A 17,345-nucleotide genomic window follows, 5' to 3' on the forward strand; every position below is an offset into this window, starting at 1 on the left:
TTATTATTACAAAGAGGTCCAATGCTTTTATAATAAGAATAATAATAATGAAATGCACCACACAAGAACCAAAACTAAATTTAGCTCAAAATCAGTCTCGTCCTCATTCCAAACAAAGTGTGGGAACAACAAAAATCCACACACACGACAGTTCAAAAATAGCCGAAGTTTTGCCACAAATGAAATTCTTAGATCCCCTTAAGACCCATTCACCGTTAAAACAAAATTAAAAAAAATCCTCAGCGTGGATAATATGCTTTGCAGGGGGCCACATCAGCATGACCCAAGCTATACTAGTTCGTCAGTTAGTTCGTTAGTTAGTGAGACGATGACCCCGTATTAGTAGAATCCACATTTCCTGTCAAACGAACGACAAGCTCAAATGGACGTCCGTCCATACGTAATGGAAGACGGTCACGGACGAACGGAAAAGCTAGACGGTGGACGAAGAAAGCGGGGAGCAAAGCGGTGCAACATTGCTCAACAACAAGATATCCAAATCGGGCTGCATGGTCACCGAAATCATCCGCTTCTGTCGGTACAACTGCCCCATGAAAGAATGCACACATTGCAGCGGTGGAAGTCTTTGGAACAGACACCACACAGATGGGAGCTTTGGTGATGCCGGCGACTAGGCTGCGCCCACCGCGGCCTGTAGCGTCGCACTTTCCAGTGCCCGGTACAGGCGACCTCACAAGGCCCAGCTTCAGAAAAGGGGGGCCAGAAATGCGTGTTAGTAATTGCTTCTGGAGGTTCGACGAACTATGGGTGGGTGGGGTTTAATTCCATCTTAGGGTGAATACTATGTAGACTGTTTTGAGACCTGCAGGTTTTCCTGTTCTCGTGGTTGCAGCGACTTCCAGGCAGGGTCGGGGTTCTGAGGTGAGTGCCGGCCCTTATTTCCGAAACCGCGGAGTTTTGGGAGCTTCGAGGGTTGTCGTGACGTAGTGACTGGTAGTTTTTTGTCTAGTCTGCTGCAGAGTGGTTCTGTGTTCTGGGTTGTGTTGTTCTTTTTCGAGGTGCTGCTGTGATTTGAATAGGTTATTGCTGTGTGTTGTCATGGAGAGGTGCCGAGTTCTTTGTTTGTTTGAGATCGTGAATGAGTGTTTTTTCCTTCACGTATCCTCGACAACGCTGTAGCTAAGTGTGAAGAAAATCGTTTTAGAAGTTATGGAGATTCTTGACGAGGCGAGGGTTTGCTTAGCTTTCACAGTGCGCATGCGACCCGACGAGCCTACTACAGTTATAGAGGATGTGAGCAGTTTTGCGAAGTTGTTTGAATTAATGGGATAAAATTTGAGAAGGAACTTGAGCGATGACAGATTTGTCGAGATAATTTTTCTCCACTATAGTTCTCTTAATTTCATCCCTCGCTTGTCTAGGCAATCGAACGTTCAGATTATTCGCATTTCTTGCGTGAAAACCTTTTCGGTGTGTTCTGCAAGTGTCTCACTCAGAGACGTTGGGGTGAGATTTTTTTGCATAAGAAACTTTTACATGGCTTTTACACACTGCAGTGTCAGCGTCGACGTATGCATTGTAATCGGCAAGACAGTTTGTGTCTTTTTGCAGCTAAGAGATTGGAGTGCGGCGTCCATTTTTGAGGCGAATTCTCCATTTGATTCATCTGGTGGAGACAAGTATATTCATTAGATGAATTGATCGACTGCTATAGTGGAGCACAGAAGTCGGCAAAAGTGGGTCAGGCGAGGATGGCATACTCACGATATCGTCATGTTTTTGGCTGCTCTCCGTTACATGATATGTCGCGAACCTCCATTAAACGAGTGTTAGCAATATTGATGCTATGGGCAGCGACTATGGGCCCTTTGACGACCATGGCGCAACAGAATTACAACGACACAGAGGGATACGCATGCAATGCAGCACCGTCTTCGACGTCATGCAGCACTTTCGCCTTCTATAGGACCTTCCAGGCAGGGGAGTCACTACGAAAAGTTGGAGACTACTTCAACAAAACTGCTGCAGCCGTTGCCAATGTGAGTGGGATGAACCTACTGTCCACAACTGCTTCTCTTAAGCAGACGCAAGCCCTCTACGTCCCCTTGGACTGCAGATGCCTGAACGCAAGGTCCCAAATGCAGGTTTCCCACACTATCGTAAAGGGGGACACCTTCTGGCTGTTGTCTGTTACCGAGTATGGGGGTCTGACAAGGTACCAGGCCATGATGGCTTCGAATCCGTCCAAGGACGTGTATAACCTCACAATTGGCGACACAATAACGGTGCCGATATTCTGTGCATGTCCAACTGCGGCGCAGGTTGCGAATGGGACGAATTATTTGGTCACGACCACTGTGTACCCTTCTGAAACGCTCGACATTATCAGTGCACGGTTCGGCATCTCGACGACAGATCTCAGCAGGGCGAACAACGTGAACTCGTCGTCGATCCTGGATGTGAACACCACTCTGCTCGTCCCGCTTGCGACTTTACCGCCACTGGCAACCATGGATTGGGCTCCGGTTACCTCTCAGCCTCCGCCGAGTCCACCTGCAACTGTAGCGTCGCCGAATGCTGCACCTGCAGTGATTACGAAATCGGCATCGCAGACACCACTCTACATCGGAATCGCGGTTGGAGCGTTTGGTTTGACCTTGGCGGCGGTGTTTGCATTACTGCTTTTGTTCAAGGCATCCCGAAATTCAGGGACGAAACCCAAAGACCTGTACGAGAGCCATGAGTACTATCATCCTGCACCCACCGGCTCAACGAGAAGCACGGAAGAAATGAAGCGCCCGAACATGGTACATCTTGAGTTGCTCGCAGGCATGTCGGACATGGTCGGGTCAGAGAAGCCAGTCTTGCTTTCACATGAAGAGATTCAATCTGCCACTCAAGGCTTCAGTCCAGAGAATTTCATTCAAGGATCGGTGTACAAAGGCTGTATCAACGGTCAGCTTGTTGCAATCAAGCAGATGAAGGGGAACATGACCCAGGAGCTCAAAATCCTTTGCCAAGTCCACCACAGCAATCTAGTGAAGCTGGTGGGGCTGTGCGTGGGCGGGTCAGAAAATTTGTACCTCGTGTATGAGTATGCCAAACATGGATCCCTCAACGATTGCCTGCGGAACCAAGCCGCAATCGGCCGCACCACATTCTCTCAAAGCGCAGCTTATCTACCGTGGTGTTCACGAGTGCGAATTGCTCTCGATGTAGCTTCTGGGCTAGAGTACATCCACAACTACACAAACCCTAGCTTCGTACACAAAGACGTGAAGACCAGCAACATCCTCCTGGACGAGAACTTCCGTGCCAAAGTGGCCAATTTCGGCATGGCCAAATCCGCGGCCAGCGCCGACGCGGGGCCTTTACTGACCCGCCACATCACCGGCACGCAGGGCTACATGGCGCCCGAGTACCTGGAGCACGGTCTCGTAACCGTGAAGGCGGACGTCTATGCCTTCGGGGTGGTGGTCTTGGAGATCCTCTCCGGCAAGGAAGCAGTTGTGCGCCCGGAGAAAGATGAGGAGGAGCAGGGTGTGAAGGAACGAGCGTTATCAGACATCATCGTCGATGTCCTCAATGCAGGCACCGCGGAGCTGCAAACGGAGCAGCTCCGGAAGTTCATTGACCCGCAGCTGCACTCCGCCTACCCCATAGAGATTGCTTCCAGCATCGCCAGCCTGGCCATGACATGCATCGATCCCGATCCCGCCGTGCGACCCAGCATGAAGGACGTCACATTCGCCCTGTCGAAGATGTTAGCGGCATCACTAGAATGGGAGTCTACAGCTGAGTACGGCTCAGGCATGTCCACCGTCCCCATCGAAGCTCGGTAATCCCACAACCGACACCGTTAAACTCTACGCCGACATCGATCTGCCCCCAACTATCGGCAGTGATGGATCGGCTTCTTCCGCCGGTGGCGCACCTAAACATCACTTGGCTTGTCTTCGGTCACTGCACTGCACTGCACTGCACCGCACCAAGTCCATGACTGCTTTGTAGCTGGAGAGCTGGACTTGGGTAGGGATGCAATATCCTTCCTTATCTATCTATCTATCTATCTAGCTATCTATATACATATCTGTAGGAACTTAGATACGTTGAGGATTTGATTCGACCCCGAGCTGCGCAGTCGATGCGTGCATTCGGCGCTGTGTGTTTCATCATCTCGCAGCTGCCACTGGCGGTGAGGTCCATGACCGCGCGCGGTGATAATTCCTCTTCCTGTCTCCGTGGCTCGGTGGGTTGCAAGGGTTTCGCCGCCGCTGTCGCACGCTGTGACGTCAAAATGTATATTTAGTGTTTGGAAACGTAAAATTCCTCCACACCCCCACCCTTCTACTTCTTTTAAGAAGTAACTCGTTTTGTTGGGTTGTTTGACATTGGACTACTTTTTTTTTTTAAAGTTTTTCTTTCAAAAATCAAAAAATCAAAATTATGGATTTATTTTTTGTTTGTTGGAGGGTGAATACAAGATCTTAAAACGTTTGTGAAGTGTGTTGATTTATGGATGTTGTTAACAATGTTTTTTACATTGAAAAGATTACTATGAGAATGTTGTCAAGAATTATAATAACTAGTGTTGGGAGTACTTGCTGTACCATGGGAGTTATTAATTAAACCAGGTGTCATAGACACTCAATTAATATCATTGTAATTATTTCACCTTCTAATCCAACCAATTCTACAGGAGTGAGTTTAAAGCAAGTGTAAATGTCATATTTTAAACATTATTATGTGATGATTCTTTTAAGAATTATACCTTTATATAGAATGTGTTTTTATTTTATTTTATGTTCAAACAAGCGAGTGATTCTCAATGAAATTTATTCAGTCTTAGTCATGAAAGTGTGGCGTGAATGCAATAATTATTGTTTTTGCTTTGTAATATTTAAAGCTTGAACTCTGCACATGCTTTGTTCAAGAAATAATGCAACAGAGAAAATAAAAATTCTGATCAATAAACATGACACGACTTGGAATATGCTGCTCAATCTCATGGAAGGCTTTATCATATTGATTGGTATAGATATATTCTACAATAAAGAATTACCAATTTTTGCAAGTCTTTTGGTGTGTACTACCAAATGTTGATTTTCTCTTCTTCCACAACTTCCAAAATCTTTTCGATTTCATCTCTTATCATTATACAACATTTCTATTTATTCACAATAAAAAGTTTTATATTTTTTGGATAGTTATTTTATTTTATTTTTTATATAATATCTATAAATAGCAAAAACTCTTTGATATTACTGAATAGAGTTTTAAATTATTTCAAAAAACAATTTCTTGTATGGAACACTAAATAACTCCTTCATTGCTTCTTACACTTAATTCAAATATATCTTTCAAATGTATCAAGGAAAATTGTATTATGCATGCCCAATATATGCGCAACCAGTGTCTGGATCAATTGAGATTTTTTGCTTTTTTTTGTGGCTTAATTGAAGAGAGTAAAATATTGGAGTGGGATAAATGGGCAAAATGTTTATAACATGGTAGAAGATGGTAAGAGCAAAGATGGGTTGATTTAAGATTTACCCACATTGATTTAATATTTTAATTATATATATATATATATATATATTTAGGTGATGATTTCATTATGTTATGCAATGGGTAAACTATGTCTTGTAATGTTATAAGACAACATCTTTTGAGCGCCTCCTTTGTTGCAAATTCTCAAAGTACGCCCACCAAAAAATTAAATTGGAAACACATTTCTAGATTTCTTCACTAGATGGGTCAATTTAGTGTATATATATATATATATATATATATGATATACAACAGCTCATGGGGGACAAATACAAGCATGCCTCATTGTTTTCATCAAAAAGCTGTCATCAAAAGTGAACCAAAATTTTAATTAACTAAAATATTAACCGTTACATGTTGTTTTGGGATGTTGCATCAACATTAGATGCATTCTATGTTTTGTTTGAAATTGTTATAACAACCGGTCTAAATTGCTCATTACCTTGTGCTTTTGCATGAATATCACTGAGTTGGGGTAGGTTATTGTGGCTTGAGACTGTTGCCTGAGAGGATTGAGTGTATGGGAGCAGCAGAGAAGGGATACTGTATGATCACAACACTTATATTGATTTTTGCTGGATTTAGTAATGCGAGAACGTCACAAGGACCACTGTATTCTCGAGCAAAACTACTCAAAACTTACGGTAATTGGCTATATCTTAACCCTTTCGATTGAGAACATGTTCATCCTATCTGGCAGGAGTTTACGGTCACTGTTTTTAATAAAATTATATGTCGCTTACGGAGCCTTCCATTTAACCGATTGGTTATCTGATGAGTTCTACTAGTCCTTTCTCAATAGATGTTACATCATTTAATGTATTTTGTTAATGTTCAGCTCAGGTTTTATCGTACTGGGTTATGATCAGTACTTGTGATGACCAGATCTAATATTGCGCTCTGAGAGATAGGAACGGACAAGGAGATCCTTTGTTCACAGGTGCTCCAGAATTTGAACTAAGCCTCCCGAATTGCGCGTTCAGTAATCAAGTGTTTCTATCTTCTTTTGAATAGTTGAATCGAACTTTGCCTACAAATATGCTCTACACGTTCATTTGGTATGCTTAAGAAAATTTTGCAAGTTCTGCCTTACTAGTACTTAGTTCGAAGGGAGCTTTTTAATTACTCTAATATAATGTCGATAGCAGTTGGTCTTTAACAAGTGTTTGCCCTAACATTTTGCGGTACTTGTGAGGGATACGTGGGAGCGACTGAAGATGCAACATTCTCTCCGTTGTTTCCAAGAGTTGATCGTTTTTGATCACTGAGAGAGTAGTCGAAATGTAGTATCAATGGGAGACTCTAATTTCAACTAGTCACACTTTCAGGACAAATCCTAGCCAATTTACGGAAACTTCAGAATCACGCATGAACGGAAATACAAACGAAGAGCATTGTGGGAGTGAAATGTAGTGATCACCCCCGTACATGAACTATCAACAACAAGTCACATTCTGGGGGCCAAGCACCAGCGTCAATTTTGCACAATTTTGCACAATTTTGGAGGAGTCAATGTGAGGAGGTTAATCTCCAACCCTTGACAGTGACAGATGTGAAGTCTACATTCAGATCAAGGCAGCCGGCTTTCAATCTTCTAGAAATGTCAGCTACATGAATGACAGTGGCTCGATGCTAAAGGAGAACCACCGTTCTACGGTTCATTGAGTGAGCACCATTTCCAGGGTAGTGTAGGAATTAGACTAATAAATAGTCAATCCTCAGCAAACGCATTACGCGTCCGAGTAGGACAAGGGCGACAATTTCTCATCAACACATCCACGCTTGCACATTGCAACAAATAGAGATCAGACAATAGGACCAAGGGATCAGACTGACGTGCAAATCATGAGTCGCAACCCACATGATGAATCGCAAGGATACATTCGGGCAAGGCGAACAAAATTAACTAATTTTTCGCATATTTTTCATGACTAATGGCACAGGTTTCCACTAGTATAGATATATATATATATATATATAAGGGATTAACCTACTGGAATCAATATAATTGTCTTTATACTTCCAAAGCTTATTTTGGATAATAAAACAAACAATTGTATAATCAATAAGAACAACAAATTGTAAAATTGGTTATTATTGCTGCATTTGAAGTAATAGATTTTGCATACACATCAACATTTACATTGCCACTTAGGTATTATTAAATAATTACAGTGGATTCAGATTTATTTAATTTTTTTATTTAATCTCTTCTTTAATTCGTTACCAACTACTGAATCATTGATATTTTGAAGGAGATTTTTGAAACAAAATTTTGATTTGAGATTTGGTTACTGATATTAGATTTTAAAAAAAAAATAAAAAAAAAAAGAAGAAAAGAAAAGAAAGAAAGAAAGAAAGAAAGAAAGAAAGAAAAAATAAGCAGCAATTTAAATTAGTGTTAAATGATATTCTTGTACGAAACATTGTTACTATTAAATAAGTCTAGTGTAAAAATTTAATAAATAAAATAGTTTAGTGATTCATTAAATGATTTGTGATGTGATAATTGCTTGTGATCATATTGAAAAGCTTATGAAAAGAAAAAAAGAAAAAAAAGAAAAACATTAAATTATTAATATTTTTATATTTTGTAATTTAGAATATGTTACAATGGTATGAGAAACTATATCAGATTGCTTGTAATGAGCATTTTTACGCATTGAAAGTGCTAAAAAAAATAATTAAAATCAACAAAAAGATAATGACATAAAATAAAAACAATAATTTATCAATTATACTAAAAAATAATAAACAAAAAATAGAGACCGGGTGTATAATAGAATTGCATAGAGATTGACCTTTGTACATGAAGGTTGCAAAAAAATAATAATTGCATTTAATTGGAAAGAAAAGCATTTGTGTGAAGATCGAGCTTGTAAAATAAATAAATAAATAAATAAATAAACAAAACAAAACAAAAGGGTTAAAAACAAGTGTATGATTGTAATAGTATTAACGATTGCACAACAATAAATAAAATAAATAAAATTGAGGAGAAACATTAAGAGCTTAAGGATTCCAATTATAAAAAGTATTTTTTTAACATCATCAATACTATGGCAACTTATACAAATTAGATTGCATTGCTATGGGGGTTATCCTTCTTTGCTTCTTCTATTATTGATCAATAATTTACACTATTATTACATAAACTACTATTGCCCAATAATATGCATATTACATTGAAATTCAACATTATATATATATATATATATATATATATGTAACTTTCAGAATAAATAATGGCTTTGAGAGCAGATGCCATTAAAGACCCTTAAATACTGGACAAACATCATCATCTTAAAGGCAATCTCAGTTCCTTGTAAACAAAACCAACCAATCAACCGTTCATTCACAAAGTTTAACATTCATTTAGGGTTTGTAACCAACTATAAGCCAGCTTTTCTGACTGGTGAAAGCCAACCACATGGATAGGAAGGAAGAAGGCAATGAAGCGGCTGGTTCAGCATCGAGTTTCTTCGGCATGCTCACCGACTCCATTTCTCAATGCTCTTGCTGACAGCTCTTCCTCGCATTCACACAATTCCGCCGAGTCATGCACTCTAATCTCCTCGGTAGCCTGCACAGCTCAGCAATTTCATAGCCAAACCTGCGTGAGTCTGGCTCTCAGAGCTGAGTTGGGTGCCGTAGACCAGCGTGGAAACCTGATTGTGCTTGTAACCACTGCATGGGTGTGGTAGTGTCCTTGGGATCTCCTCCATCACTGGCTGCTCAGGATAGGTGTAAGATTTCTCAAGTTGGTCATGTAGCGACGAGACTAGAACCTGAGCAACCCCAGTTTGGTGCCAATGTGTGAGTCCACAGCGTCTCGGATGTTTCAGATGCTGCTGCAGGAGCTGCTATCGGATGTTGGCCACTGACGACCTGAAGAGCTCCCAGCATGCTTTGGAACGGCTGTGGAAGTGGCATCTCTGGGTTGCGAGCAGGCCGTTCTGGCTCTAGAATTCAGTGCATGAAGTTGATCGAATTTTCTGGAATGAGAAACTCGTTTTATTGTACTATGACCACTGCTGCGTGCGTCTACAGACCGCAGCATCGGTGGATTTCGATACCTGGTGTAAAATCTTCTTCTGGTCGAGTGCTTCTTCTTCAGCAATGGCGACGTTAGGGTGCATATGGAAGGCTCATTCGAGAATGATATGGCAGCGCACCCTATCAACTTGACGAAGTGGTAGTAGTTCCTGGCGGATCTAGCATACACCATGATATGGACCAATCTTTTCGAAATACACCTTGCACGCCCTGTTAAAGTCGAAGTTTTCGGCATATGCGTCAATTTGAGATGCCGCTCCATGATTTTGGGGCACCTTAAAAGCTCTTCTAGACAACTTGCATTGATCACATTTGTGCTGTAGTCGACATCTCCAGTTTCCATTAATCCGTTCAGACCCAAAGTCAGGACAGTTTCCACCCATTGCTGGTACTATTCTGTCGTTGCAACCGTATTCCTTCCAGCCATGATTAAGTAGAACCTTCCATGGCTCTGAACGAGAACAAGAGCTGTTATGTATTCTGACACACTTGTTCTCGTGATTCCTGCAGGCCTGCCCTTGGCTCTATACAACAGGCTGCAATGCAAATGCGTCCAAAGATGTTCGAATATTCCGGTTGTGACAGTGTTGCCTGCAGCTCGGTCACCCGCTTCTCGAACTGACTTTAGTAGAGAATTTTTTTATCACTTTCCTCGTCAAAGATCACAATTCTTCGAGTTTGCTGTCGCAAGCAGTTTACACTGTATAATGAGACTCTCTCGTGCGGTTGCTCGATGTCACAGATCCTGTGCATTTTCTCGAGACTTACTGCACAGGAAAGCGCACACACCCATCTGAAGGACCGTTCTGAGGAACTACTAAGAAGTTTATAAATGATCATCCATGATTTACCATATAGTTTCCTTCGTTGGAAGAATGACGCAGGGGAAAGGAAGATTGTAGTTGAATGAGCCAAGATACTGTGCTTTTCAAATTCAAACGGCAGCATGCTACTTTGCCTCGGTTATAGCCTCTCATTTTACTGCATACAGGGTATTTTGGAAAGCTTTAGCCCGCATGTTAAACTTTGCATTATAAAACTAGATATATTGACTAGATCGATTCTACGCCAACTGTGTGTTCTCCCCGTACATTGATCAACGGTCAATGACGTTCGATTTCTATCGAGAAGTTGCAGCATCCTGTGCAACTCAAGAGAGATCATCAGAACGGCACATGCAGGAAGAGGATTTCCCGTCTCATTATTTGGGGAGGTGATCGAGGTAGCCACTGCAACTTACCGAAGTTGTATGAAATAAATCTCCATGGTAATGATTGGAAGAAAGTTCACGGACTATTTGGGGTACATCCTCATCAACTCAGGATCAGATCCACATCAAATTCACCTGAATAGTACTTCGCTGCTAGGTAGTATTGGAATTAGAAATTAATCGTTACACAACCTACCCACACACGACATCGGTACGCAAGGGCCAATCAGAAAGTCCTTGCACAACGCCAATCGTAAATTGTGGAGGTCAGGGTAACACCAAAATGGTTCTGTTTTGGAAAACTCTACAAAAACGGGCCGATTCGACACCCTGCCACACTCTTGCACCCATTATTTTAAGCCTTGAATACCGGAAACCAAGGTCTGAAATATACTCTGACACTAAAAAGCACATTTCTCTATGTTGCAACTTGCGAGTGAGGTTCTATAAAAACATCTCGACGGTTTTGGAATACAGTGGCACGTTACATTGCTTTTACAAAGAAGTAATGGAACTATATTGAAATCCTTAAAAATATACCCAGACAAATCCCTGAGCAACTTCCACTTATGTTGGGATACAAATAGGTGGCTTTCGCCTATCATACAAGTGCATGCCTTATACACAACAAGCTGAAGCTTGCTTCTAGTGGATTAGACTTATTAGCTTCATGCGAATAATTAAAATCTCTGACCACATCTTCTTGCCTAATCCACTAGGAAGGCGGTGGAAAGACCATCACAATGCGCTTCTCTCAAACATTTTAAACATTCTGTTGTGGAGAAGGGACACATCGCCTTCATCCCCAGTTCCATTTGTGATGAAAAAAAATTAGTAACTCAAGCCCGGGTCTATTGCTTCACATTGGTGATTAGTATCCCTATTGCAGACGGTTACGTGCGATGCCGGTTGTGGTCAGTATTGGTCCGAGATCCAAAGCTGGCTTGATGCAGCAATTTCTGAAACTCAGGAAGACTAATGCGCTTATCTCCATCCACATCGGCTTCTTCTAATAACGTCTCTACTGATCCTTTGATCCCTGTAGCCTGCATATTTCCCAGGGGGTAGACAGTATGAGAGAGGTAAACGTGTGTACATGTTCGGAGATCAGGAATGATTCGGCACAGCAACGAGAGGAAAAAAATCAAAGGTGTGCACTTACGATCTTAAGTTCTTCGGCTGTGATGTATCCGTCGCCGTCTACGTCAAACTTGGAAAAAGCGGCTTTAGATCGGTGCTGCCATTTTGTAGTATTAGACTGCTCCAGTTGATGAACATGCAGAGTTGCTGCAACAAACTCATCGAAGTCCACAATACCATCCGCATTGCTATCCATCTGTAGATTCAGCGTCAATCCACTATGAAACGTAGTCTTATGATGAAGTCCAAGACTTTGGCTACTGTATGCTGAAATCTCCCGCTTGATAATATGTAAGAACAGTTAAAAGCATAAAAAACGGTTGCACCAGCGCTCTTACCGCTTGGAGGATCTCCAGCACTCGGGACTCCTTCACTGCCCAAGGCCTGTCCTTTTGAAGAGCCTGATCACAAGCCCACGAGTGAAAAATCAATATGAAGGAAACTCAGCATTTACGAATACAGCTGGGTGTAGGTTTTCCAACCGAAACCACATAAACGCAGGAGTGCATTGACTTGAATAGTATTTACGGGGGAAAAAAAAAAAAAAACAAAACAAAACAAAAAAAACAAAAAAACATAAACATCAACAAACAAACAAACAAACAAAAAAACAAACAAAAACAACAAAAAGGGAGCATACATGTCTGATTTCTTCTAGGGTGATGGTGCCGTTCCTATCCACATCCATGGCATCAAATTGATCACGCAAATCTCGAATTTCTTCTGGCTCCAAGGTACTGGCAAGTGCCTGCGAATCAGAACACAAATGTGAATACGATGAAAAGAGACATAAAAGGGTCAACAGTACTCTTGATGATACCTGTCAAGAGAGCAAAAGAATTATTTAAGCTCAGACACCAGGTAGGCATTCTTAAAGAAGAAACAACTTGCATTGAAAGTACGACGCCATATTCAAAAGGGTGGAATCACTTACCCTTAGAGCCAACTGCTTCAGACGTGAATATTTCACAAACTCACGCATATTTGAAAGTACTGAAATATCTAGAGGCATGTCGGAAGCATCACCTCCTTCCTTTACCCATGGATGAGCTGTAACCACAAATAGAGCTCTCAATTAGCCACTTGTGTTACACTGAGTGTTACGGAGGCAAGTTAACAATGTTCGTGCATAAACCATATCAACGGTTGGATGTAGAGCACAAGTCAGCATGGCAAAATGAATGTGGCGTACACAGGGCTTGAGCGGCAGTTAGCCTCATATGCGGATCCTTCACCAACAGCTTCTTAACAAAGTCCTGAGCGCTAGCAGTAATTGATGGCCATGGTTTTTCGCGGAAATCTGGTTTCTTCTTCAAAACCTGCTCACATCCCAAGTCAAGAAATAAGAAACTGGAATTCTTAGAAATGTTCAAAAGGGAAAACACGCAAACGGTCTGTAGCATCTAATACAAGTGAAATTATACTCAGACTACACACGATGACGTAGGGATAAACTGAATAGGTTGCAATCGATAATCCCGTATCCACAAGGTACTGTCTACACCAATCTAAAAAACCACCTTCTGTGGTTACCTCGTTGAATATCCCAGCTTCTGTTTTATCCCAGAATGGACGTCTTCCACACAACAAAATATAAGTGATGACTCCGATGCTCCACACATCTGATTCAGGACCAGATTTCCGGTTCAAAACCTCTGGTGCCACATAATAAGCGCTTCCCACCACATCACCAAACCGTTTCCCTGGCGTCATGACAGAGTCAGAAGGGAGAGTCAGAACCATCTGAAATTAAAACTTTGGAGGTTCGACACGTTTCTGATCACAACGAAAAATTACCGACACTTAAATAAGTAAATTTCTCCTTAAAAATCAGCTTGAGTAAAATTCGCAATGTACTCAGTAAAAGAGTTAGTGATATTGAGTTAGACAACATTCAGGTTCAGAGCTTTATCAACTAACTCAACGTGCATACCTGGCTTGATGTAATCAGACAGTCCAAAATCAGTTGCCTTCAGTGGCGAGTCTTCTTTCGGGGACTTAAATAAGAAATTCTGCATCGCCGCATTCATCAGAACGATTACTTAATACCGTCAGAAAACGTTGGAGGTCAAATGGGATTGAGAGTCACCATCAAATCAAAACAAATTACGACACCAAATCACTCATCTATGTGCAAATGTTGCAAATAAGTGAAGTTCCTCAGCAAATCAGATACCTCTGGTTTCATATCGCGATGGACAACACCATTCAGATGACATCGCGCAGCAACATTGAGCATCTGTCTCACTATTTTGGCAGCATCCTTTTCAGAATAACGGCTGTCCTTCCTGCTTGAAGGGAAATTTCAATGTAGTGACTTTAGGACAATTGCCAAAAACGGAGTGTAACAAAATTCATGACAAATATTCTGGAGCACAGCGAACTAATAAAATGCAAAATAAAGACGATAACCCCAACTGTGACTGGAACATTTGTGCTCGAGAGCATAAACCAATATGAGTACATACTAGACACATGAATATCTGATTTCTCAATTTTCCTTGTAATTTTTCAGTTACCAATAGCTTGAAAATCCCTTGCATCCTTTAATTTGCAATAAAATACTGCACACTTAATGCTATTCGATTTAGTTAGAACTTACTTGGCAAGGATTCGATCAAGAAGCTCTCCACCTTCGCACAATCTGCCCAGGTAAATTAACTCAGAAATTCCGTCTTGAATAACACCTCAAGGACTTCAAGTACATCGTTTTTAGCAGGCAGACACAGCTAATCCAGAATTAGCCAGATAGTAGGTAAGAACGCTCATCTGCTAAGACAATGCATGGGAAAGTGCAGCAAAGAGAGAAATCGAAGGCAGGCACTTCGTCATGAATACTGGTCAATCTTAATCGGGAAACTAGAATGCCGAACATTGCAATTCCCCACAGGTTACTGAATGCTTTGAAGCTTCACGATAATTTCCATAGTAATTCTGAGAACACGTATCGATTACCTCACACCCCCACTACTTCACATAGGGCATTTGGAATAGCGATACCGGTTACTTACTCCATTACAATGTAGACTAAATCGTCGTCTTCAAAGGCAGCGTAGAATTGTACAACATTCTCATGTCCGGATAAAGTCCGTAAGATCTTCACTTCCCGCTTCACATCTTCCACAGAGATTGGAAGGGTCATCTGTATTAACACAAAAAATATAATACCAGTAAGAACTTGCAATAAAAATCCTCGATTCTTGTCTATTTCTTTCTTTACTCTAGAAAACAGAAAGAACATCAATGGGTGCACGAGGAATACAGACTACCAGCTTGCACAATTTCTCTTAGGATATGATATTAAAAATTATATCGTCAGCTCACTTGCACATACATTACCCGACGACGAATGAGTCTAATTCATGGTCAATCGAAAGAGACGAAAACTGAAAATGAGCACAACGAATCCCAGTCCGTGATTACCAGAAACCAGAACCAAGCAGTGCAACGATTCTTGTACCTGTTTTTTCTCTATACACTTAGCAGCAACCTTGTTGCCAGTGCTCTTTTCAATCGCAACATAAGTGTAGCCGAACTGGCCATGACCAAGGAGCTTCCCAAGCGTATACTTCTCCTTGAAATCTCTCTCATAGCCAAAGTTTGTTCGCTTCCCGAGAGGTTGTGAATGACTTTGGTTATTCTTCAGATGCTCAGCTGGGATCCTAGATTGCTTGCGCTCGGGAACTGGCCTCTTCGCGGGATCTATTTTTTTCGCTGGCGGGTGTCTTTCTCCGTTCCCATTTGCGCCCTCTTTCTCTCTACCATTGACGTCTTTTCTGTGGGGAGCTTTCTTCCGATCCTCAACAACTGGAGTCTTCGAACAAAAACCTCCCATCTCGCGCCACTCACCAAGGCCTACGCCCCTGCGTCCACTTGATTCACCCTCTCCAATCCCCTGCACCTCTCGAACCTCACCACACCATCATACTCATCATTGTCCACTAAGAGAAGCTTGCCTCAACCCACATAAACCTCTTCACTCTCACATACCCAACTAGATGAGCGCGCAGCACTAGCCATTCCCTTCTAACCCACCCACCTGCGAACCAAATCTTATCCTCCAACACCACAAAAAAACGTTTTCCCTGCACTCCGCTCGTCGCCTTCTACCGCCCCTCAAATATCAAAATTCCGCTCAATCTGCCCCAAAACTTCCAAACTAGAATCTCCGTTACCTACACAAACTGCCCTCGCACCCGCATCCGCATCCGCATCCAGCTGCTAGAAAAACCCGAATCTCCCGACAACAAAACCTCCGAACCCACCCACAATGCTCACCAAAAACCCAAAACGCAGGTCTCAAACCTCAAACTCGTGACTTCTGACAAGAAGTCGTCCGACAGATGCCAAGCTCTACAGCTGCGCGTCGAAATTGCAGGGGACACGAACAAACGCGAATACCGAAGTGGCTACAACGACATGGACAGAGGCGGGAGACGTAGTAGAATGAGGGCATCAGGGGACGTCGACCAGAGCACGGGGGATGACGGACACCGTGCGAGCCTGCTGCCATGCACATGAGCTCGGTGGATTCAGGGCACTGGCCAAGCCAAAGCTAAAGCTCCGCCCGAAACCAACTACTTACTACGACGAGGAGGAGCAGGAAGAGCAGTAGCACCCCGCCCCCAACGTCACCTAACCCCCTCCCCGTGGCCGCCGTGCTTCCTTTAGCCCCGTCTCTCGGGCAGGGTGCCCGGGCGGGCGAGGGGGTGGATGCCTCGTCCACCCGCGCCGGGGACGTAGGGTGGGCCGAGATTAGAACGCCGACAGCAAGGGAGCCGGAGGGGAGCTGGAGGGGAACGGAATCCTCGTTCGGCCCCCAGGAGAACTTATGCTATTTACTATAATTAGTTGAGCACGCGTCCGCTTCTCCTCCGTATTAACGCGGCACCAGCCCCACTGGGGATTGGGAACCAGTTTGGGGAGAATGAATGTTCACGTTCCCATGCGTTCCCCGTCGTCTCAATTTTCTCGACACTGTCGAACAAATATTGTTTATTCTTCTCTTCATCAAAATAGCACGTAGAAATGCGACAAAAATATCAGTGCTATGAGCGAACGACAAATATAACGAAGAGATGGAGATTTTATAATGTATTCTATCAAACCGATGGAGTTTCTGTATTCTGACGACTTCGGACTCTTCATTAGTTACTTAACTACTGAAAGGCCAGGCAATGATTCTTCATGTTGTGTTTCATAGTGAGATGTTAATTCATCCCATGATCACGCATTCCATCTATAAAAACTCACAGGAACTTGTGTTTTTTCTTATAAAGATTTCATCTTTCTTCTCTTTTGGTTGGGACCGAAAAAGCTAACCGTTGTTCATATGTGTGTGTGAACACGTTGTACTTTAATTAACGACGATTCTATTTTCATAATGCACGCAACTAAGAACCAGATGCGTTGAGATCAATCAGGCTAA

At 42.4% G+C, this 17,345-nt stretch overlaps 2 protein-coding genes and 1 non-coding gene across 7 annotated transcripts; 1 reads left to right on the forward strand and 2 right to left on the reverse strand.

Moving 5' to 3' along the window:
• The first annotated feature begins 849 nt into the window (after positions 1 to 849).
• Positions 850 to 4,295, forward strand: LOC112287097 (protein LYK5). 5 transcript variants are annotated; one of them, XM_024529758.3, is made up of 3 exons: positions 850 to 954; positions 1,383 to 1,467; positions 1,573 to 4,295. In XM_024529758.3, the coding sequence occupies exon 3, from the start codon at positions 1,713 to 1,715 to the stop codon at positions 3,801 to 3,803; it is 2,091 nt and encodes a 696-aa protein (XP_024385526.1). In that variant the 5' UTR covers positions 850 to 954; positions 1,383 to 1,467; positions 1,573 to 1,712; the 3' UTR covers positions 3,804 to 4,295. The 5 variants fall into 5 exon arrangements, with proteins under 5 accessions (XP_024385526.1, XP_024385525.1, XP_073392443.1 ...); XM_024529757.3 differs by having other exon boundaries at positions 850 to 882; XM_073536342.2 differs by having other exon boundaries at positions 850 to 1,467.
• Positions 4,296 to 7,203: 2,908 nt separating this feature from the next.
• Positions 7,204 to 7,289, reverse strand: LOC112287166 (small nucleolar RNA U31b). The gene has a single exon (XR_002971207.1). It is a non-coding gene; the product is annotated as a small nucleolar RNA U31b (small nucleolar RNA).
• A 3,981-nt stretch (positions 7,290 to 11,270) lies between these two features.
• Positions 11,271 to 16,512, reverse strand: LOC112287098 (calcium-dependent protein kinase 18). Its single transcript, XM_024529759.3, has 12 exons — positions 15,378 to 16,512; positions 14,929 to 15,059; positions 14,520 to 14,561; positions 14,094 to 14,205; positions 13,851 to 13,929; positions 13,451 to 13,620; positions 13,110 to 13,236; positions 12,852 to 12,967; positions 12,558 to 12,665; positions 12,256 to 12,318; positions 11,940 to 12,113; positions 11,271 to 11,823 (listed from the first exon to the last, which is right to left on the reverse strand). The coding sequence occupies exons 1-12, from the start codon at positions 15,750 to 15,752 to the stop codon at positions 11,671 to 11,673; spliced, it is 1,650 nt and encodes a 549-aa protein (XP_024385527.1). The 5' UTR covers positions 15,753 to 16,512; the 3' UTR covers positions 11,271 to 11,670.
• Positions 16,513 to 17,345: the final 833 nt, after the last annotated feature.

The sequence above is a fragment of the Physcomitrium patens genome, chromosome 9, assembly GCF_059467195.1.
Source record: "Physcomitrium patens ecotype Gransden chromosome 9, ASM5946719v1, whole genome shotgun sequence".
Lineage (NCBI taxonomy): Eukaryota > Viridiplantae > Streptophyta > Bryopsida > Funariales > Funariaceae > Physcomitrium > Physcomitrium patens.

What these genes read in the sequence shown, in the direction of transcription:
- LOC112287097 (XM_073536342.2), top strand. Translation starts at nt 1,713, where the DNA reads ATGGCATACTCACGATATCGTCATGTTTTTGGCTGCTCTCCGTTACAT.
- LOC112287098 (XM_024529759.3), bottom strand. Translation starts at nt 15,752, where the DNA reads ATGGGAGGTTTTTGTTCGAAGACTCCAGTTGTTGAGGATCGGAAGAAA. An exon ending in AAGCTGGGATATTCAACGAG is followed by an intron (nt 13,237 to 13,450) that starts GTAACCACAGAA and finishes GGATGTGAGCAG; the next exon opens with GTTTTGAAGAAGAAACCAGA. An exon ending in AACTGCCGCTCAAGCCCTGT is followed by an intron (nt 12,968 to 13,109) that starts GTACGCCACATT and finishes TTGTGGTTACAG; the next exon opens with CTCATCCATGGGTAAAGGAA.